The sequence below is a fragment of the Nerophis ophidion genome, linkage group LG03 (assembly GCF_033978795.1).
Source record: "Nerophis ophidion isolate RoL-2023_Sa linkage group LG03, RoL_Noph_v1.0, whole genome shotgun sequence".
NCBI lineage: Eukaryota > Metazoa > Chordata > Actinopteri > Syngnathiformes > Syngnathidae > Nerophis > Nerophis ophidion.
Window position 1 is genome coordinate 2,763,674 of NC_084613.1, and position 22,934 is coordinate 2,786,607.

General features: G+C 42.2%; 1 protein-coding gene across 1 annotated transcript in view; it reads left to right on the plus strand.

Annotated features, from left to right (window-relative positions):
- The window catches only part of zfyve26 (zinc finger, FYVE domain containing 26), an 80,188-nt gene that overhangs the window by 48,640 nt on the left and 8,614 nt on the right, over positions 1 to 22,934 (plus strand). The window contains 9 exon segments of the mRNA XM_061893923.1: positions 895 to 1,028; positions 2,503 to 2,531; positions 6,840 to 6,973; positions 7,065 to 7,285; positions 14,014 to 14,161; positions 14,232 to 14,441; positions 18,575 to 18,790; positions 18,872 to 19,069; positions 21,203 to 21,283. Coding sequence (XP_061749907.1) covers positions 895 to 1,028; positions 2,503 to 2,531; positions 6,840 to 6,973; positions 7,065 to 7,285; positions 14,014 to 14,161; positions 14,232 to 14,441; positions 18,575 to 18,790; positions 18,872 to 19,069; positions 21,203 to 21,283 — 1,371 coding nt within the window.

Sequence of the window (22,934 nt, forward strand, 5' to 3'; positions counted from 1 at the left end):
GGCTTTTCTGGGCCCGAGATCATCTAAGATGGACTGATGCAAAGTGGAAAAGTGTTCTGTGGTCTGACGAGTCCACATTTCAAATTGTTTTTGGAAATATTCGACATCGTGTCATCCGGACCAAAGGGGAAGCGAACCATCCAGACTGTTATCGACGCAAAGTTGAAAAGCCAGCATGTGTGATGGTATGGGGGTGCATTAGTGCCCAAGGCATGGGTAACTTACACATCTGTGAAGGCACCATTAATGCTGAAAGGTACATACAGGTTTTGGAACAACATATGCTGCCATCTAAGCGCTGTCTTTTTCATGGACGCCCCTGCTTATTTCAGCAAGACAATGCCAAGCCATGTGTTACAACAGCGTGGCTTCGTAGTAAAAGAGTGCGGGTTCTTTCCTGGCCCGCCTGCAGTCCAGACATGTCTCCCATGGAAAATGTGTGGCGCATTATGAAGCGTAAAATACGACAGCGGAGACCCCGGACTGTTGAAGGACTGAAGCTCTACATAAAACAAGAATGGGAAAGAATTCCACTTTCAAAGATTCAACAATTAGTTTCCTCAGTTCCCAAATGTTTATTGAGTGTTGTTAAAAGAAAAGGTGATGTAACACAGTGGTGAACATGCCCTTTCCCAACTACTTTGGCACGAGTTGCAGCCATGAAATTCTAAGTTATTTACTATTTGCAAAAAAAAAAAAAAGTTTATGAGTTTGAACATGAAATATGTTGTCTTTGTAGCATATTCAACTGAATATGGCTTGAAAAGGATTTGCAAATCATTGTATTCTGTTTATATTTACATCTAACACAATTTCTCAACTCATATGGAAACAGGGTTTGGAGATCATTTTGGAGTTGCTCTTGCAGAAATAACAATCCAACTGTGTCCTCAGTTCAACAGACGCCATCACTGTCGAAGGTGCGGCCGCTTGGTTTGTCACGCTTGTTCAGAGCGTAAGATGCCTGTGGAGGGATGTCCCGCCGAGGTCAGAGTCTGTGACTCCTGTTATTCCTACTTTCACCCAGAGTAAGTGGACCCTGTTGGAAGAAGGTGGTAGTCTAGGGGACAGTTAGACCCACCTTTATGTGTCATCAACACTCTTTGCATCTGGTCCTCTGACAACATGCTGCCAAGTGAGAGACAAAATCGAGTAAAACTACAAACCCCAAAAGCCGTGAAGATGGCACGTTGTGTAAATCGTGACTAAAAAAGAATCCAATGATTTGCCAACCAACCTATATTCTACTGAATGGATTGCAAAGACTTCAAGATACTTAATGTTCGAACTGGAAAACTTTATTTTTTTGCAAATATTAGCTCATTTGGAATTTGATGCCTGCAACATGTTTCAAAAAAGCTGGCACAAGTGGCAAAAAAGAGTGAGAAAGTTGAGGAATGCTCATCAAACACCTATTGGGAACATCCCACAGGTGTGCAGGCTAATTGGGAACAGGTGAGTACCATGATTGGCTATAAAAGCAGCTTCCATGAAAGGCTCACTCATTCACAAACAAGGACGGGGCGAGGGTCAACACTTTGTCAACAAATTGCCTGAGCAAATTGTTTAAGAACAACATTTCTCAAGCAGCTATTGCAAGGAATTTAAAGATTTCACCATCTATGTTCTGTAATATCATCAAAAGGTTGAGAGTATCTGGAGAAATCACTGCACATAAGACAAAATATTACACACCTTGGATCCCTCAGGTGGTACTACATCAAAAAGCCACATCGGTGTGTAAAGGATATCACCACGTGGGCTCAGGAACACTTCAGAAAACCACTGCCAGTAACTACAGTTGGTCGCTACATCTTTAAGTGCAAGTTAAAACTCTACTATGCAAAGCCAAAGCCATTTATCAACAACACCCAGAAAGGTCGCCGTCTTCGCTGGGCCCGAGCTTATCTAAGATGGACTGATGCAGAGTGTAAAAGTGTTCTGTGGTCTGACGAGTCCACATTTCAAATTGCTTTCGGAAACTGTGACGTGGTGTCCTCCTGACCAAAGAGGAAAAGAACCATCCGGATTGTTCTAGGCACAAAGTTGAAAATGCAGCATGTGTGATGGTATGGGGGTGCATTAGTGGCCAAGGCATGGGTAACTTACACATCTGTGAAGGCACCATTAATGCTGAAGGGTACATACAGGTTTTGGAGCAACATATGTTGCCGTCCAAGCAATGTTATCATGGACGCCCCTGCTTATTTCAGCAAGACAATGCCAGCCACGTGTTCCAACAGCGTGGCAAGTTTCTCAGTTGAAGCATAAAATATCTTGTCTTTGCAGTTTATTCAACTGAATATAAGTTGAAAAGGATTTGTAAATCATTGATTCTGTTTTTATTTACGAATTACACAAGGTGCCAACTTCACTGCTTTTGTAAATTAAAGTACTTTTTTTATATATATATAAATAGAATTATACTTTACTCATGATCTTAATGAAATATAAAATATAGGTTTTTGTATTGATTTTTGCTTTCTTTGTTCCTCTTTGCAGTTCTGATGAGGAACTGGAACCAAGTGAAGGTAAACAAGTCTCGGTGTTACATGTAGAAAGTAAAACAGTTGGAATGTATCAGGTTGAGTATCTTTTATATTTGAATCAATACCGGTGCCAAGTCCAGGTTTTTGACAAAAGCAGACTTTTTTATCCTTTAAGTATATTTTTGCTTTATTTTGTTTGTTTGAGGGTTGTTGTTTTTCATGGTATTTTTTTCAAATTTAATTGTCCTTTAATTTCTCAAAGGGCATAAAAAACATTTTGGAGTCTTTTCTTTTTTCTTTTTTTTTTTACTTTTTGCGCTCAAGTCTCTCAATTAGATTCAGCCCTAAACAGCTTTCTTTTTAACACTTTAAGGGCCTTTTGATCTAATGATGTCACAGTTTTCAATTAATATACATTTGCATACCGTTAGTAAATTTACAAATTTCAACCTGTGACATTATGTCATTTTATGACCTTCAAAAGGGTTAAATTAAAGTAAAAAGTACTTTGTGTAGTATTTGTGTTTGAGACAGAAATTTGAGCAAAAAAGAAGTACAAATGTCCCCTCAAAAATTACAGCTTTCCAAAATCTAAGGACTCTTATGTCCTGTTTAGATCTGAAAATACATTTGAATCTCAATTTACGAACTTTGTTGGTTCTTGAACATGGTTGGTAAATCAAAAGGTTTGTGTTGTGAAGCAGAGTTCCTCATTAGAAACAATGGAAACATGAATAATTGGTTCCAGCTTTGACTAAAGTCCCTATTATTGTCAAGTAATGCACGCTTTGAAAACACTATAATGTATGAATCAAACATAACAAGTGGGTAATGGATCAGCATCTCTTTATTATCAAAACAACAGTGAAACGTCTTTTAAGACCAAGCAAACAGTCCAGTTGTGGCCCTGAGATTAAATGACCTGGATTAATGAGAATATTCCTAGCCAACAAGTTCACAATTATGAGGGTTCATAAATCAAGGTTCCACTGCACTGTAATTACAATTGAATGTCCCTTGTAGTTTAAAGAAGTAGAAATCCAAATGTTGTTTAAAAAACATGCATTTTTGTGTTATGGAATTTTGTGACATGAAAGTTGAGGAAAATAGTGCTTAAAATGCCTACTGCAATGAGATGTTCTTATTTAAACGGGGATAGCAGGTCCATTCTATGTGTCATACTTGATCATTTTGTGATATTGCCATATTTTTGCTGAAAGGATTTAGTAGAGAACATCGACGATAAAGTTCGCAACTTTTGGTCGCTAATAAAAAAGCCTTGCCTGTACCGGAAGTAGCAGACGATGTGCGCGTGACATCACGGATTGTAGGGCTCCTCACATCCGAACATTGTTTATAATCATAGCCTCCAGCAGGAAGATCTATTCGGACCGAGAAAGCGACGATTTTCCCATTAATTTGAGCGAGGATGAAAGATTTGTGGATGAGGAAAGTTAGAGTGAAGAGCTAAGTAAAAGAAAAAAGGCTGCGCCAGTGGTAGCGTTTCAGATGTAATTAGACACATTTACTTGAATAATTCTGTAAAATCCCTTATCTGCTTATTGTGTTTATAGTATTTTTAGTGAGATTATAAAGTCATACCCGAAAGTCGGATGGCTGCGGTGAACGCCAGTGTCTCTGAGAGAAGCCGAGTAGCAAAGATCAGAGCTGCCTTTTTGACAGCTGCAGGAGGAGGTCCCGTAATCCACTGAAGTCTCCGGTAAGAGCCAACTTAATATCACAATTTTCCCATCCAAAAATTTGCTGGTTGACGTAGAGAAACATGTTCGCTTGACCGCTCTGTGTTAAAGCTTCACAACAAACAAAGAAACACCGGCTATGTTTCGGTTGCTAAAGGCAGCTGCAATCCACCGCTTTCCACCAACAGCATTCTTCTTTGACGTCTCCATTATTAATTGAACTAATTGCAAAAGATTCAGCAACACAGATGTCCAAATTACTGTGTAATTATGCGATGACAAGAGACGACTTTTAGCTGTGAGTGGTGCTGGGCTAATATGTCCGCTACAACCCGAGACGTCACAAACACGCGTCATCATTCCTCGACGATTTCAACAAGAAACTCCGCGGGAAATTTAAAATTGTGATTTAGCAAATTAAACCGGCTGTTTTGGCATGTGTTGCAATGTTAATATTTCATCATTGATATATAAACTATCAGACTGCGTGGTCGCTAGTAGTGGCTTTCAGTAGGTCTTTAAAGGGGAACATTATCACAATTTCAAACGGGTTAAAAACAATACAAATCAGTTCGCAGTGGCTTGTTTTATTTTTTGAAGTTTTTTTCAAAATTTTACCGGTCCCTGAATATCCCTAAAAACAGCTTTAAAGTGCTTGATTTTCGCTATTTGCGAGGCGGCCATCCATTTCCCTGTGACGTCACACAGTGCTGCCAATGTAAACAAACAATGGCAGATACCACAGCAAGATATAGCGACATTAGCTCGGATTAAGACTCGGATTTCAGCGGTTTAAGCGATTCAAAAGATTACGCATGTATTGAAACGGATGGTTGGAGTATGAAAATATTGAAGAAGAAACTGAAGCTATTGAGCGAATAGCTATTGACGCTATTCATAGCCATAGCATGGCCGAATAGCTGCGTTAGCATCGCTGGTAAAATGTGCGGACCAAACGATCAGGACTTTCACATCTCTTGACACTGGAGCAACTTAAATCAGTCGATTGGTAAGTGTTTGTTTCGCATTAAATGTGGGTGGAAGGAAAAGTAATACAGTTGCAAATGCATCTACAGGTTATCCATACATCTCTGTGCCATGTCTGCTTCAGCACCGCCGGTAAATAGCATGTTAGCATCGATTAGCGTAGCATGTTAGCATCGATTAGCTGGCAGTCACGCCGTAACCAAATATGTCTGATTAGCACATAAGCCAACAACAACAAAACTCACCTTTGTGATTTCTTTGAATTTATCGTTGCAAATGCATCTGCAGGTTATCCATACATCTCTGTGCCATGTCTGTCATCGCCGGTCAAATGTGGAGACACTCTGGCACATTCAATGGGGGTCTGGTGGCAGATTTCTTGCCAGTGGTGCAACTTGAATCCCTCCCTGTTAGTGTTGTTACACCCTCCGACAACACACCCACGAGGCATGATGTCGCCAAGGTTCCAAAAAATAGTCAAAAAAACGGAAAATAACAGCTGAGACGCGGTTTTTGTAATGTGTTAAAAATGAAAATGGTGGGTGTGTTACCTCGGCGACGTCACATTCTGACGTCATCGCCTCCAGCTCGATAAACAGAAAGCGGTTAATTCGCCAAAATTCACCCATTTAGAGTTCGGAAATCGGTTAAAAAAATATATGGTCTTTTTTCTGCACCATCAAGGTATATATTGACGCTTACATAGGTCTGCTGATAATGTTCCCCTTTAAATACTTGAACGTTATCAATAAAATGATAGCTAAGTAAGTAATTCAACAATGAGATTAAAAATCCACAACAAAATGTTATAGTTATGACAACAAAGAACAAGCTAAAAGTGTGAAACACCGATTAGAAATGAAGAATCAAATAGTAATCATGATGCAGACTTTGAATGCTTATTCCTATCATCCATCCATCCATCTTCTTCCGCTTATCCGAGGTCGGGTCGCGGGGGCAGCAGCCTAAGCAGGGAAGCCCAGACTTCCCTCTCCCCAGCCACTTGGTCCAGCTCTTCCCGGGGGATCCCGAGGTGTTCCCAGGCCAGCCGGGAGACATAGTCTTCAAAACGTGTCCTGGGTCTTCCCCGTGGCCTCCTACCGGTTGGACGTGCCCTAAACACCTCCCTAGGGAGGCGTTCGGGTGGCATCCTGACCAGATGCCCGAACCACCTCATCTGGCTCCTCTCCATGTGGAGGAGCAGCGGCTTTACTTTGAGTTCCTCCCGGATGGCAGAGCTTCTCACCCTATCTCTAAGGGAGAGACCTGGAAACTCACTTGGTCCGCTTGTACCCGTGATCTTATCCTTTCGGTCATGACCCAAGCTAATGACCATAGGTGAGGACAGGGACCTAGATCGTGGGGATCGGTTAAAAGCTCCTTGTACCCGTGATCTTGTCCTTTCGTTCATAACCCAAAGATCATGACCATAGGGTTCTAGATTGTGGTGATTGGTTGAAAGCTCTTTGTACCCGTGATCTTATCCTTTCGGTCATGACCCACAGCTCATGACCATAGGTGAGGATGGGAACGTAGATCGACCGGTAAATTGAGAGCTTTGCCTTCCGGCTCAGCTCCTTCTTCACCACAACGGATCGACACAGCGTCCGCATTACTGAAGACGATGATTGCGATACATAATAAATATTCCTTTGTGCTGCAGCAGCGAGCCCCGCCATGACAGAAGACATTCTGGACGGCATGCTGCAGCTGCCTGAGGTGTCCCCGAGGCAGTTCCTGCTGGCCACGGATGCGACGGAGAACCAGCTGTTGCGGAGCGAGTTCTACTACGAGCAGGTCGGGGATTTGGAACATGGCCAGACAACAACAACAACAACAAATGCCTTTTGTAGTTCACTCTTGGTTTTTTCTTTACAAAACTCCCAAGGCGCCCAGTGCACATCTGTGCGTGGCCATCTTGTCCCTGCACAGCGACCAGGCGGCATGTGGCCACCAGCTCATCCACCACTGCCGCTCGCTCTCCAGGAAGCTGACCAACCCGGAGGTGGACGCCTGCCTGCTGACGGACATCATGCGGCGGCTGCTCTTCAGCGCCAAGCTGATGTTCGTCCGAGTGGGACACAGCCACGACCTCGCCCTGTGCGACAGGTAACTCTCATAAGACTTGGCTTGCAGCTTTTATGCTAATGAGCTGAGGTGGGTAGGTAGGTCTTTATTGTCATGGCAACAAGTGCAACGACAATTTGGTTTACGCACAAACCCGTTCAAGATTAGACAAAGAAACAGTGTACAGCAGGGGTCACCAACACGGGGCCCGCGGGCACCAGGTCGCCCGTAAGGACCAGATGAGTCGCCCCCTGGCCTGTTCTAAAAATAGCTCAAATAGCAGCACTTACCAGTGAGCTGCCTCTATTTTTAGGGTCCGCCCTGCAATGGCAAAGGACATCCATGTCCTTTGCCATGCAAGGACCCTATTGAATCTGTAGCGTTTTATTATTATTCTTTCTTTCTTTCTTTCTTTCTTTCTTCCGCACCGTCGCGCCCCAATTTCACCCTCTTAACATATTTCAAAACTCACCAAATTTGACACACACGTCGGTCTTTCATGCCTTCCCAACATATTAGGCAACCAAACCCCAAAAATCAAAAATGCGCTCTAGCGCCCCCTAGGAAAAAAAAAAAACAGACTGCTTGTAACTTCCGTTAGGAATGTCGTAGAGACATGAAACAAAAACCTCTATGTAGGTCTGACTTAGACCTAAATTCCATAATTGTATCTTCTGGGGCCAAAATCAACAAAAAATTTTCAAAAACCCATTCAAAGCCAAATTTTCACAAAAAATGCAATTTTTGCCTCTTTGAGCTGTAATTTGCCCCCCTTAAAATGCTTCAAAACTCACCAAACTTGGCAGACACATCAGGACTGGCAGAAATTGTGATTTAATGAAAAAAAAAAATTATAAAACTCAAAATTGCGCTCTACAAAATTTTTTGAATGAAACACAGAAAAAACTGCTTCTAGGAAGAAAACACAGACAAAACTGCTTGTAACTTCCGGTAGGAATGTCGGAAAGACATGAAACAAAAACTTCTATGTAGGTCTTACTTAGACCTACATTTTAATAATTGACAGCTAGCAGAAAAAATCAACAGGAAGTTGGCAATTACCCCTTCAAAATAAAAGTTTTCGTGAAAACCCGTCACCTTTTTCAAATCGAAACTCCTCCCAGTGTGTTTGTCGTTTCGGCTTCAAACTCGCACAGGAGAGAGATTGAACCCTTTTAAAAAAAGTGGTCGGACAAAATTGTGATACGTTTTCCGGTTTTGATTCTACGCGCGTTCAAAGAACCCCTGCGCAAATTTTCCTAAAAAATGTCATTTTTGCTTCTTTGAGCTGTAATTTGACCCCCTTAAAATGCTTCAAAACTCACCTAACTTGGCACACACATCAGGACTGGCAACAATTGCGAGCTGATAAAAAAACCAAACCCCAAAACTCAAAATTGTGCTCTAGCGCCCCCTAGGAATACAACACAGACAAACTGCTCCTAGGAAGAAAACAAAGACAAAACTGCTTGTAACTTCCGGTAGGAATGTCAGAGAGACATGAAACAAAAACCACTATGTAGGTCTGACTTAGACCTACATTTGAATAATTAACATACTTTGGCAAAAATCAACAGGAAGCTAGATATTTTCACTTCAATACAACAACTGCATTACTTTCACAATGCATTAAATAGTGGCACGAAGGTGTTTGATACAGTGGGGCTCGGGGACAGCAACCCAAGGCGCGCTCGCACCTTCGCACCCTAATTTGACCCCCTTAACATGCTTCAAAACTCACCAAAATTGACACACACATCGGTATGGAGCGGCAGACCAACTTATTAAGCAACCAAACCCCGAAAATTAAAATTGCGCGCTAGCGCCCCCTAGTAAGAGACAAAAAACAGACTGCTTGTAACTTCCGTTAGGAATGTCGTAGAGAGATGAAACAAAAACCTCTGTGTAGGTCTGACTAAGACCTACATTTCCAATAAAAAATGTCTATACCCAAAATCAACAGAAATCTTGCAAAAACTCATTCAAAGCAAAATTTTCGCAAAAAATGCTATTTTTGGCTCTTTGAGCTGTAATTTGACCTCCTTAAAATGCTTCAAAACTCACCAAACTTGGCACACACATCAGGACTGGCAGAAATTGCGATCTAGTGAAAAAAACAAACCTGAAAACTCAAAATTGCGCTCTATTGCAATTTTTGAATAAAACACAGAAAAAACTGCTCCTAGGAAGAGGAAACAGATAAAACTGCTTGTAACTTCTGGTAGGAATGTCGGACAGACATGAAACAAAAACCTCAATGTAGGTCTCACCTAGACCTACATTTTGATAGGTGGCATCTTTCAGTTAAAATCAACAGGAAGTTGGCAATTACCCCTTCAAAATAAAGGTTTTGTAAAAAGCCGTCACCTTTTCCCAGACAAAACTGCTTGTAACTTCTGTTAGGAATGTCGTAGAGTGATGAAATAAAAACTTCTATGTAGGTCTGACTAAGATCGGGACTCGGGACACGGCGGCGGCGGCGGCGGCCAACGGCGGACCCGACCAACGCTGCTTGCAGCTTTAATTTAAATTGTATTTATTTACTAGCAAGCTGGTCTCACTTTGCTGGACATTTTTAATTCTAAGAGAGACAAAACTCAAATAGAATTTGAAAATCCAAGAAAATATTTTAAAGACTTGGTCTTCACTTGTTTAAATAGAATTATTACATTTTTTTACTCTGCTTCTTATAACTTTCAGAAAGACCATTTTAGAGAAAAAATACAACCTTAAAAATAATTTTAGGATTTTTAAACACATATATCTTTTAGGGATGCACCGAAATGAAAATTTGTGGCCGAAGCCGAATAAAAATTAAAAGCTTGGCCGAATAATGAATGCAGTTTTTCATAATTTTTTTTATATTGCATAAATAGCCTAGAATAAATATTTAGACATACTTTTCAAATAAAGTAATTTTTTATTGAATATTGACATTTTTTTAATATTCCAGTAGCCTTTGCTTTTCAAAAAAAAGCACAGTTTTTCATTTATATTAGGCCTTCAAACAACATGCATTCCAAAAAAAATAAAGTGCATTAAAGTGGATAAACCCACAACAAATGAATTATTGTCCTTTTGGCAAAAGTCTGCTTAGCCACAGTAGATATGCTAATAATGTAAACAGAGGCCCCACTAAATCTCAATAAGTGTGTGCTTGTAACCTCATACACTTATACAGGTAGCCTACACAACAGGCTAATAATGTAAACAGAGGCCCCACTAAATCTCAATTAAGTGTGTGCTTGTAACCTCATACACTTATACAGGTAGCCTACACAACATGCTAATAATGTAAACAGAGGCCCCACTAAATCTCAATAAGTGTGTGCTTGTAACCTCATACACTTATACAGGTAGCCTACACAACAGGCTAATAATGTAAACAGAGGCCCCACTAAATCTCAATTAAGTGTGTGCTTGTAACCTCATACACTTATACAGGTAGCCTACACAACAGGCTAATAATGTAAACAGAAGGCTCAAGTAAATCTCAATAAGTGTGTGCATGTAACCTCATACACTTATACAGGTAGCCTACACAACAGGCTAATAATGTAAACAGAGGCCCCACTAAATCTCAATAAGTGTGTGCTTGTAACCTCATACACTTATACAGGTACACAACATATCCCAACGTCACCGCGTCAAAAAATTGCGTCACACGCCACTATTCGGCCTTGTTTTTAACTCATTCCACCGAAGGCCGAATGTGGCTTTTTTTGCCATATTCGGTTACCGATTAATAATCGGTGCATCCCTAATATCTTTTTACCTTTTAAATTCCTTCCTCTTCTTTCCTGACAATTTAAATCAATGTTCAAGTCAATTTATTTTTTTTTATTGTAAATAATAATAAATACATTTTAAGTTAATTCTTCATTTTAGCTTCTGTTTTTTCGACAAAGAATATTTGTGAAATATTTCTTCAAACTTATTATGATTAAAATTCAAAACAATTATTCTGGAAAATCTAGAAAATCTTTAGAATCAAATTTAAATCTTATTTCAAAGTCTTTTGAATTTCTTTTAAAATTTTTGTTCTGGAAAATCTCAAAGAAATAATGATTTGTCTTTGTTAGAAATAAAGCTTTTTCCAATTTTTTATATATTCTAACAAAGTCCAAATTGGATTTTAACCTATTTAAAACATGTCATCAAAATTCTAAAATTAATCTTAATCAGGAAAAATTACTAATGATGTTCCATAAATTATGTTTTTAATTTAAAAAAAAAAAAATAGAATTAGCTAGTTTTTTTCTTCTTTTTTTCGGTTGAATCATGAATTCTAAAGAGTCGAAATTGAAGATAAACTATGTTTCAAAATTTAATCTTAATTTTTTTCCCCTGTTTTCTCCTCTTTTAAACCATTAAATTAGGTGGGGTTTTTTTCATCATTTATTCTCTACAAAAAACCTTCCGTGAAAGGAAAAAAAATGTACGGCGGAATGACTTACAGAAATACCCATTTTTTATTTATATATATAGATTTATTTATTAAAGGTAAATTAAGCAAATTGGCTATTTCTGGCAATTTATTTAAGTGTGTATCAAACTGGTAGCCCTTGGCATTAATCAGTACCCAAGAAGTAGCTCTTGCTTTCAAAAAGGTTGGTGACCCCTGGTGTACAGGGTTACAGAACAGGAACGCTGATGGGTCGCCACGAGGCGCCCCGTAAAAGATGGGAAAGGGTAAAATGCTGCGGAAGAAAAGCGCTGCCATCCGACCATCGCCCAAGGGAAAAAAGCGGTGGTGAAGGCGTGGGGTGGGGGTGGGAATGTGGGGGGGTGTATGCCCAATTAAGAAAGGTCAAAAGCGTCTATCATTGAGGTGTCCTCGGGGGTGTTTTCAGAACAGCCTGGTCCTGTTTCCACAGCGTCAAGGCCGTTCGAGGGAGTCAAATCATAGCTTAGGATGTTTGTTTCCCGCGAGAAGACAAAAAGCAATGACTTGTCTGTTCTATTCGTCCATGCTGGGTGCTCTCAAATTTAATTCAAATTGTAACGAACAGCCATTGGGCCGCCATCGTTTTACAAATTTGACGACACACCAGAGCAATGCCCAGCCCAATCAGCAAGTGAACCGCGATCACTGTTCCAACTAGGTAGATGTCTTCCACGTCCTCCATGGAAAGGACTGAGAGGCAAATGATTCTCCATTTGTCCCAGGAATCTCTCACGTACCCCGCAGCAATGGTTCCATCAGGGCAGCCAGGATCCCCCGAACCTCTGTTCCTCGTCGAAAAGATTTTGTTAATTGCGTCGAGAGTGCAGCTGATCATATCCACGCCTGATGTTTAGATTTGAGGACAGCGCAAAGTAAGAGGCTTCAAAAAAGTTCAGACAAGACAAAAACAAAAGAAGAAAGCTGGGAGAGGAGGGAGCGGAAAAATATGCGACCGCCTTCACCAGAGGCAAGACAGAAAAGAGGCGCGATTGTGTACTTGACCAACTTGTGACATACACACTGTAATTGTGCACTTGTCCAATGTAATATATGTATATGTCACATATAGCAACTAACATTAAGGAGTAGTACGGACGTTAGCAACACTAGCATAGCAATGTGAGCTACATGCTAACATCACAGATTAAAGGCCTACTGAAATGAGATGTTCTTATTTAAACGGGGATAGCAGCTCCATTCTATGTGTCATACTTCATCATTTCACCATATCGCCATATTTTTGCTGAAAGGATTTAGTAGAGAACATCCACGATAAATTTCGCAACTTTTGGTCGCTAATAAAAAAGCCTTGCCTGTACCGGAAGTAGCAGACGATGTGCGCGTGACGTCACGGGTTGTGGAGCTCCTCACATCTGAACATTGTTTACAATCATGGCCACCACCAGCGAGAGTGATGCGGACCGAGAAAGCGACGATTTCCCTATTAATTTGAGCGAGGATGAAAGATTTGTGGATGAGGAAAGTGAGAGTGAAGGACTAGAAAAAAAAAACAGACGAGGGCAGTGGGAGTGATTCAGATGTTACTAGACCCATTTACTAGGATAATCCTGGAAAATCCCTCATCTGTTTATTGTGTTACTAGTGTTTTAGTGAGATTATATGGTCGTACCTGTACAACCTGAAGGTCAGCCCCGCACCTTTCTTCAGCACCAGTCGACGGGTGGTGGCGATGCCCATCTCTGCCCTTCGCAAGGGACCCTCTTCGAAACACGATCTTTCGAAATGATGGCTGCATAATACACTGTACTTTGTGTGTGTGGTCCAATCCAACCGTGTTCGCTTGACATCTCTGTTCCATAGTAAAGCTTCACCGTCATCTTTCGGGAATGTAAACAATGAAACACCGGCTGTGTTTGTGTTGCTAAAGGCGGCCGCAATACACCGCTTCCCACCTACATCTTTCTTCTTTGACGTCTCCATTATTCATCGAACAAATTGCAAAAGATTCAGCAACACAGAAGTCCAGAATACTGTGGAATTATGTGATGAAAACAGATGACTTATAGGTAGGAACGGTGCTGGAACAAAATGTCCTCTACAATGCGTGACGTCATCATACCGCGACGTTTTAGCAGGATACTTCGTCACAAAATTCAAAATTGCAATTTAGTAAACTAAAGCGGCCGTATTGGCATGTGTTGCAATGTTAATATTTCATCATTGATATATAAACTATCAGACTGTGTGGTCGCTAGTAGTGGCTTTCAGTAGGCCTTTAACATCAGCTTCAGGCATTATTTTAAGATGTGTAGTGAAGCCTGCGTTCTTTTAAGTGTTTGGACTTTTTTTGTTTATTCTGCAGTTACATCAGCAAAGTAGACGTCCTGAAGATTTTAGTGGCGGCAAATTACAAGCATATTCCTTCCCTGGACGACATCCTGGAGACCTCGGCGGTGACGCGGCTTCGAAACAAGCTCTTGGAGGCGGAGCATTACCAGCTCGCAGTGGAAGTGAGTCAATAGTAAGAATGTAAATATACTGTATGATCGCATGTGGCCCTATCATGTCCTCTTTTGGAAGGTGTCCACCAAGAGCGGTCTGGACCCGGGCGCGGTGTGGCAAGTCTGGGCCATGGCCTCGTTGAAGGCGGGTAACCTCACTGGGGCCCGGGAGAAGTTTGCCCGCTGCCTGAAGGCTCCTGTAGACCGGAACCAACTCAACCAGGGCCCGACACTACTCCAGGAGATTGTGAAACACCTGGAGACCAGCGTGAGACCTACACTGTCCAAGGTATACTGTACACACTTGTTATGCGGGGGGCATTTAAATAGACTGAAATGCTAGCATGTAGCTCACATTGCTATCGTTTGTGTCCTACTTGTCCCGATATTGATATCAGATATCGGTCGCAAAAAACATGTATCGGATGGCTTCTAAATTTTCCCTTGTGAGCGCTTCGATAAAAGATAAACATGCAAGTCTAAAGTTTCTTAGAAGCTAGCAGCTACACAGCAGCTAAGCACACAATAGCACTTAAACTACAAACCCCGTTTCCATATGAGTTGGGAAATTGTGTTAGATGTAAATATAAACAGAATACAATGATTTGCAAATCCTTTTCAAGCCATATTCAGTTGAATATGCTACAAAGACAACATATTTCATGTTCAAACTCATACACTTTATTTTTTTTTGCAAATAATGATTAACTTACAATTTCATGGCTGCAACACATGCCAAAGTAGTTGGGAAAGGGCATGTTCACCACTGTGTTACGTCACCTTTTCTTTTAACAACACTCAGTAAACGTTTGGGAACTGAGGAGACACATTTTTGAAGCTTTTCAGGTAGAATTCTTTCCCATTCTTGCTTGATGTTCAGCTTAAGTTGTTCAACAGTCTGGGGTCTCTGTTGTCGTATTTTAGGCTTCAAAATTTTCAGTGGGAGACAGGTCTGGACTACAGGCAGGCCAGTGTAGTACCCAGACTCTTTTACTATGAAGCCACGCTGTTGTAACACGTGGTGTGGCATTGTCTTGCTAAAATAAGCAGGGGCGTCCATGATAACGTTGCTAGAATGGCAATACAGCATATGTTGCTCCAAAACTTGTATGTACCTTTCAGCATTAATGGTGCCTTCACAGATGTGTAAGTTACCCATGCCTTGGGCACTAATGCACCCCCATACCATCACACATGCTGGCTTTGTGCAGGACTAATAGACTCAAAAACTCCTTTGTCCCACACGCCATTAGACTGTACAACTCCTCTCTGGGGCGGGGGTACTAGGATGACAGGAGATGCAAAACAATAACAGTGCAATACGTTTTCATAACATGGTCACTACTGCCTACTTTGTCTTGTTATATTCTTATTTTACTGTTATATTTTTATTCCCATTGTTGCTTTTTAGTTTTTATTCTTATTGTAATATTTCTCTATTTTGTTTCCATTTCAACCCCCATTATTTACTTTTTACTTTTATTTAAATTGATCTCAACTTTGTACACAGTTGCTGGAATTTTAATTTTCCTGAAGGAACTCTCCTGAAGGAATCAATAAAGTACTATCTATCTATCTATCTATCTATCTATCTATCTATCTATCTATCTATCTATCCATCTATCCATCTATCCATCTATCCATCTATCTATCTATCTATCTATCCGTCCGTCCGTCCGTCCGTCCGTCCATCCATCCATCCATCCATCCATCCATCCATCCATCCATCCATCCATCCATCCATCCATCCATCCATCCATCCATCCATCCATCTATCTATCTATCTTTTGAACTTTGCGCCTATAACAATCAGGATGGTTCTTTTCCTCTTTGTTCCTGAGGACACAAATGTCCATATTTTCCAAAAACAATTTGAAATGTGGACTCGTAAGACCACAGAACACTTTTCCACTTTGCATCAGTCCATCTTGGATGATCTCGGGCTCAGAGAAGCCGGCGGCGTTTCTGGATGTTGTTGATAAATGGCTTTCGCTTTGCATAGTAGAGCTTTAACTTGCACTTACAGATGTAGCGACCAACTGTATTTAGTGACAGTGGTTTTCTGAAGTCGTCCTGAGCCCATGTGGTGATATCCTTTAGAGATTGATGTCGGTTTTCGATACAGTGCCATCTTAGGGATGGAAGGTCACGGTCATTCAGTGTTGGTTTCCGGCCATGCCGCTTATGTGGAGTGATTTCTCCAGATTCTCTGAACCTTTTGATGATATTTATTGAGCATTCCTCAACTTTATCAGTATTTATCGCCACTTTTTCCAACTTCTTTGTCACGTGTTGCTGGCATCAAATTCTAAAGTTAATGATTATTTGCAAAAAAAACAAACATGTTTATGAGTTTGAACATCAAATATGTTGTCTTTGTAGCATATTCAACTGAATATGGCTTGAAAAGGATTTGCAAATCATTGTATTCTGTTTATATTTACATCTAACACAATTTCCCTACTCATATGGAAACGGGGTTTGTATTTTCCAACCTTCCACACTACAAAATAATACAAGAATGTATGATTTCTGCTGATATTGTACCAGACCAGTAACGGTATCAGACAATAATACTTAAGGCTCCGATATTGGTATCGGATTAGAAGATGACTGCATCTGGTTCTCTGATAAATCTGAGCTGACATTGCTTAACACGATAAGTAATGAATAATTCCACTTTAGGGTTAAAAATAATGTTCAAAATATAAAACATTCTTATGCATTTTTAATCCATCCATCCGTTTTCTACCGCACCTGTTCAAGAAGTTGCGTTAATGGTAGGAAGTTATTTATTTACTATTGGTTAGTGTGGGGCTTGCCCTCCTGGGGGTTCTTCAGACCACCAAGCACCGACATGAGAGCCTGTTTCAGGGTTACAATATTGTTTTGTTTTTCAATAAGTCTCTCAGTTGCTTTCCAGCAATTGTCTTTTTCTCTTTCGTCCTCGCTTGTGCTCTGGCTCCAGCTCCAACACCAACTCTCCTCCCGGCTGCTGCTTATAACCGAGCGGCAGGTGATTAGATCACAAGGACCAGGTGGGCCATCTACGCACCTGTCGCTGATTTCGAGGCTGATCCTGGCAACACCCCGCTTTGCTGCAATCAATCAATCAATGTTTATTTATATAGCCCCAAATCACAAATGTCTCAAAGGACTGCACAAATCATTACGACTACAACATCCTCGGAAGAACCCACAAAAGGGCAAGGAAAACTCACCCAGTGGGCAGGGAGAATTCACATCCAGTGGGACGCCAGTGACAATGCTGACTATGAGAAACCTTGGAGAGGACCTCAGATGTGGGCAACCCCCCCCTCTAGGGGACCGAAAGCAATGGATGTGGAGCGGGTCTAACATGATACTGTGAAAGTTCAATCCATAGTGGATCCAACACAGTTGAAGCGGATCCAAGACAGCAGCGAGAGTCCCGTCCACAGGAAACCATCTCAAGCGGAGGCGGATCAGCAGCGTAGAGATGTCCCCAACCCATACACAGGCGAGCGGTCCATCCTGGGTCCTGACGAGCGGTCCATCCTGGGTCTCGACTCTGGACAGCCAGTACTTCATCCATGGCCACCGGACCGGACTGGACCCCCTCCACAAGGGAGGGGGGGACATAGGAGAAAGAAAAGAAGCGGCAGATCAACTGGTCTAAAAAGGAGGTCTATTTAAAGGCTAGAGTATACAGATGAGTTTTAAGGTGAGACTTAAATGCTTCTACTGAGGTAGCATCTCCAACTGTTATCGGGAGGGCATTCCAGAGTACTGGAGCCCGAACGGAAAACGCTCTATAGCCCGCAGACTTTTTTTGGGCTCTAGGAATCACTAATAAGCCGGAGTCTTTTGAACGCAGTGCTGCAGGCCCGCAGGCCACACCCCCCTCCACAGTTAGCTTCAGAATAACAATGTTATTACAAAAAATATTATATGGCTCTTAGAGAAATACGGCGTGGCGCAGTGGGAGAGTGGCCGTGTGCAACCCGAGCGTCCCTGGTTCAATTCCCACCTAGTACCAACCTCGTCACGTCCGTTGTGTCCTGAGCAAGACACTTCACTTTTGCTCCTGATGGGTGCTGGTTGGCACCTTGCATGGCAGCTCCCTCCATCAGTGTGTGAATGTGTGTGTGAATGAGTAAATGTGGAAGTAGTGTCAAAGTGCTTTGAGTACCTTGAAGGTAGAAAAGCGCTATACAAGTACAACCCATTACATTTTAAAATATTTGGCTTCTTGGCTCTCTCAGCCGAAAAGGTTCCCGACCCCTGTTGTACGTGATAAATGACATGTATGAAGCATATTGATTACGTGTGTGTGGCATTAAAGACACACACACACAGCAGTGTGTTTGTTTGTGGATCAATAAAGTTTGTCAGCTTTAAGTCTAAGTAACTGTCTACTATCCACTTCCATGTCCACTGCAGTCTCTTAGCGAGGACATCTTGGCCTCCCTGTATGAGCTGGAGGAGGCTCTCACTGAGCGCGGCCCCGTGGAGCGAGTGGACTCCCAGAACCAGCGGAGTGTCCTCCACCAGGAGTGCCTGTACTACCTGAACACATACGGCACTCTCTTGGCACGCGTCAGCTTCTACATGCGCCATGACAGCATGACCCAGGCGCTCTCGTTACTCCTCAACAAGGCCAGCCTCCATTTGTCTTGTTTTTTTTATGGCTCGCCAACCTGAGCCTGTGTATTCATCCCTCACATTTATCTCTCTCAGGACTCCCCCGAGGACGTGTTCCTGGAGGGCGTGCTGCAGCCCACTGTGGAGAGAGGACGCCTGGGGACCTTGCAGGACATCCTGGAAAAACTGGACCCCGGTCTGGAAAGCTGCAGCCGCTACCTCATCGCCTCCTGCCAGTTCCTGCAGCGACGAGGCTACTTCCACACGCTCTATCAGCTGCAGCAGTTCATGATGGTTGTTGTCTTATCTTTTCAGGGGTTTTGATAGAGGGAGGGGCACACAAAAATCAATTCTCATCTGAATCGCGATTCTTATTCATCCCAATTCTAAATACATTCATCATTTCCAAAAAGTGTTAAAAACAATTATTTATATATATATGCATGGCCACGGGATTAGGTCTCTGCTTTTTGCAGATGATGTAGTCCTGATGGCTTCATCTGGCCGGGATCTTCAGCTCTCACTGGATCGGTTCGCAGCCGAGTGTGAAGCGACCGGAATGAGAATCAGCACCTCCAAGTCCGAGTCCATGGTTCTCGCCCGGAAAAGGGTGGAGTGCCATCTCCGGGTTGGGGAGGAGACCCTGCCCCAAGTGGAGGAGTTCAAGTACCTAGGAGTCTTGTTCACGAGTGAGGGAAGAGTGGATCGTGAGATCGACAGGCGGATCGGTGCGGCGTCTTCAGTAATGCGGACGTTGTATCGATCCGTTGTGGTGAAGAAGGAGCTGAGCCGGAAGGCAAAGCTCTCAATTTACCGGTCGATCTACGTTCCCATCCTCACCTATGGTCATGAGCTTTGGGTCATGACCGAAAGGATAAGATCACGGGTACAAGCGGCCCAAATGAGTTTCCTCCGCCGGGTGGCGGGTCTCTCCCTTAGAGATAGGGTGAGAAACTCTGCCATCCGGGAGGAACTCAACGTAAAGCCGCTGCTCCTCCACATGGAGAGGAGCCAGATGAGGTGGTTCGGGCATCTGGTCAGGATGCCACCCGAACGCCTCCCTAGGGAGGTGTTTAGGGCACGTCCAGCTGGTAGGAGGCCACGGGGAAGACCCAGGACACGTTGGAAAGACTATGTCTCCCGGCTGGCCTGGGAACGCCTCGGGATCCCCCGGGAAGAGCTAGACGAAGTGGCTGGAGATAGGGAAGTCTGGGCTTCCCTGCTTAGGCTGCTGCCCCCGCGACCCGACCTCGGATAAGCGGAAGATGATGGATGGATGGATGGATGGATATATGCATATATTAAAGAGATGTCCGATAATGGCTTTTTGGCCGATATTGTCCAACTCTGAATTACCGATTCCGATATCAACCGATACCGACATATACAGCGGTGGAATGAACACATTATTATGACTCATTTTGTTGTGATGCCCCGCTGGATGCATTAAACAATGTAACAAGGTTTTCCAAAATAAATTAACTCAAGTTATGGAAAAAAAATGCCAACATGGCACTGCTATATTTATTATTATTGCATTATCTTTTTTTAACATGCCTCAAAACAGCAGCTTGGAATTTGGGACATGCTCTCCCTGAGAGAGCATGAGGAGGTTGAGGGTTAGGGGTAGCGGGGGGGAATATTGTAGCGTCCCGGAAGAGTTAGTGCTGCAAGGGGTTCTGGGTATTTGCTATGTTGTGTTACGGTTTGGATGTTGTCCCGAAATGTGTTTTGTCATTCTTGTTTAGTGTGGATTCACAGTGTGGCGTAGTGGGTAGAGTGGCCGTGCCAGAAACCTGAGGGTTGCAGGTTCGATTCCCGCTTGTGCCATCCTAGTTACTGCCGTTGTGTCCTTGGGCAAGACACTTTACCCACCTGCTCCCAGTGCCACCCACACTGCTTTAAATGTAACTTAGATATTGGGTGTCACTATGTAAAGCGCTTTGAGTCACTTGAGAAAAGTGCTATATAAATATAATTCACTTCACTTCAATTCACACATTTGACCATCACATCACAGTTTTGTTCCTCTGTTCTTCACCACCCACACACTCCTTCAAACCTGGGCTTCCTGGCTTTTCTGGAGGCAAAGTCATTTATGACATCACTGTAAGAAATCTGATGGCCGACTTTGTTATTAATACTAATCACTGCCGGTCCACTCCGTCTTTCTTGAGCCATGGAAGATCTCAAGTAGTTTTTTATTAATTTCAGCCTGGAAAAGCTCCGCGCTGCAGATGCAAAAAATTAAAAATAAGAATGTTTTTGTTCATTGCTTTTGGGGGCCCCCTGGTGGCCGTGGGGACCTAAGCGAGCGCTGAGTTCGCCCATGCCTTGGGCCGACTCTGGCCCATAGATTCACACCCCTAGTTTTTAAATGTTAGTAATCCATGTTGCTAACATGTGGAATGATGTTGTTGTGTGCAGGATCATGTGCGTGCGGCTATGACCTGCATACGCTTCTTCACACATGGAGCCACTTCTTACCAGCAGCTGGGGGACCAACAGGTACACACACAGCATACCCTATTTCCTTGAGTAGCCGCCGGGCATGTAATATGCGCCACACTCTGTGAACCCTAACCAAACAAGAATAACAAACACATTTCTGGAGAACATTGGCTCTGTAACACATAAACGCAGCATAAGAATTACCCAGAATGCCATGCATCTATGACTCTTGGCTGTATTATACACCCGCTAGCACCAAACCCCCCTAACCCCCCTTCTCTGTGCGCCGGTTGAGGGGGTCGCGTGTATAATATAGCCAAGAGTCATGGATGCATTGGAATTCTGGGTAATTCTTATGTTGCGTTTATAATGTGTTACAGAGCCAATGTTTGCCAGAAATGTGTTTGTTATTCTTGTTTGGTTGGGTTCACAGAGTGTGGCGCATATTAGTAAGAGTGTTAAAGTTGTTTATATCACAACCATCAGTGTAACATGTATGGCTGTTGACCAAGTTTGCATTGCAATCTCGTATGAGAAGCAGATAGCATGGTGTAAAGGTAGGCGTGATGACATGTTGTAGAACAGTGGTCCCAAACCACCGGGCCGCGGCCGCAGAATCATTTTTTATTATTTTTTTTTATCACACTCAAATTTTTACTGCATGCCATTGGTAAGCGCCGGGGTGAGAAGAGGTTCTGAAATTACTAGCGCCTGCTTACTTTTACCGCATGCCTTGAATAAGCGTCCCGGCGGCTATTCAAGGAAATATGGTATTCATATAATAATAATAGGGCTTTCGAACAATTATAATATTTAATGGCGATTAACAGCAGTTTGTTCATAGTTGACTTAAATATAATTTTGTCATCTTCATAAGTGTACCCCAGACAGATCATAGCTCGGTTGGTAGAGCGGCCGTACCAGCAACTTGAGGGTTGCAGGTTCGATTCCCGCTTCCGCCATCCTAGTCACTGCCGTTGTGTCCTTGGGCAAGACACTTTACCCACCTGCTCCCAGTGCCACCCACACTGGTTTAAATGGAACTTACATATTGGGTTTCACTATGTAAAGCGCTTTGAGTCACTAGAGAAAAGCGCTATATAAATATATTTCACTTCACTTCACATCATTTTCAAGACTCTATTACTATGAGCGGACAATCAGTTTGCTTCATTGGAATGTTTTTTAAAACGGCTCAACACAAAAAGGACACAAACAGATTTTATTGACAATAAAAAAATGACCTGCAGTGCGTTGGAAAAATGTTGTATTTTGTAGGAATAAAGAATTTGTATTCCTGCTGTCGGAGAACTTGCATTTAGAGCAGGGGTCACCAACCTTTTTGAAACAAAGAGCTACTTCTTAATGCAAAGGGCTACCAGTTTGATACACACTTAAATAAATTGACCAGAAATAGCCAATTTGCTCAATTTACCTTTAATAAATAAATCTATATATAGAAATAAATGGGCATTTCTGTCTGTCATTCCGTCGTACATTTTTTTTACTTAAATGGAAGGTTTTTTGTAGAGAATAAATGATGAAAAAAACACTTAACGGTTTAAAAGAGGAAAAAACACGAAAAAAATGAAAATTAAATTTTAGAACATAGTTTATCTTTGATTTTGACTCTTTAAAATTCAAAATTCAACCGAAAAAAAGAAGAGAAAAACTAGCTAATTCGAATCTTTTTGAAAAAATTTAAAAA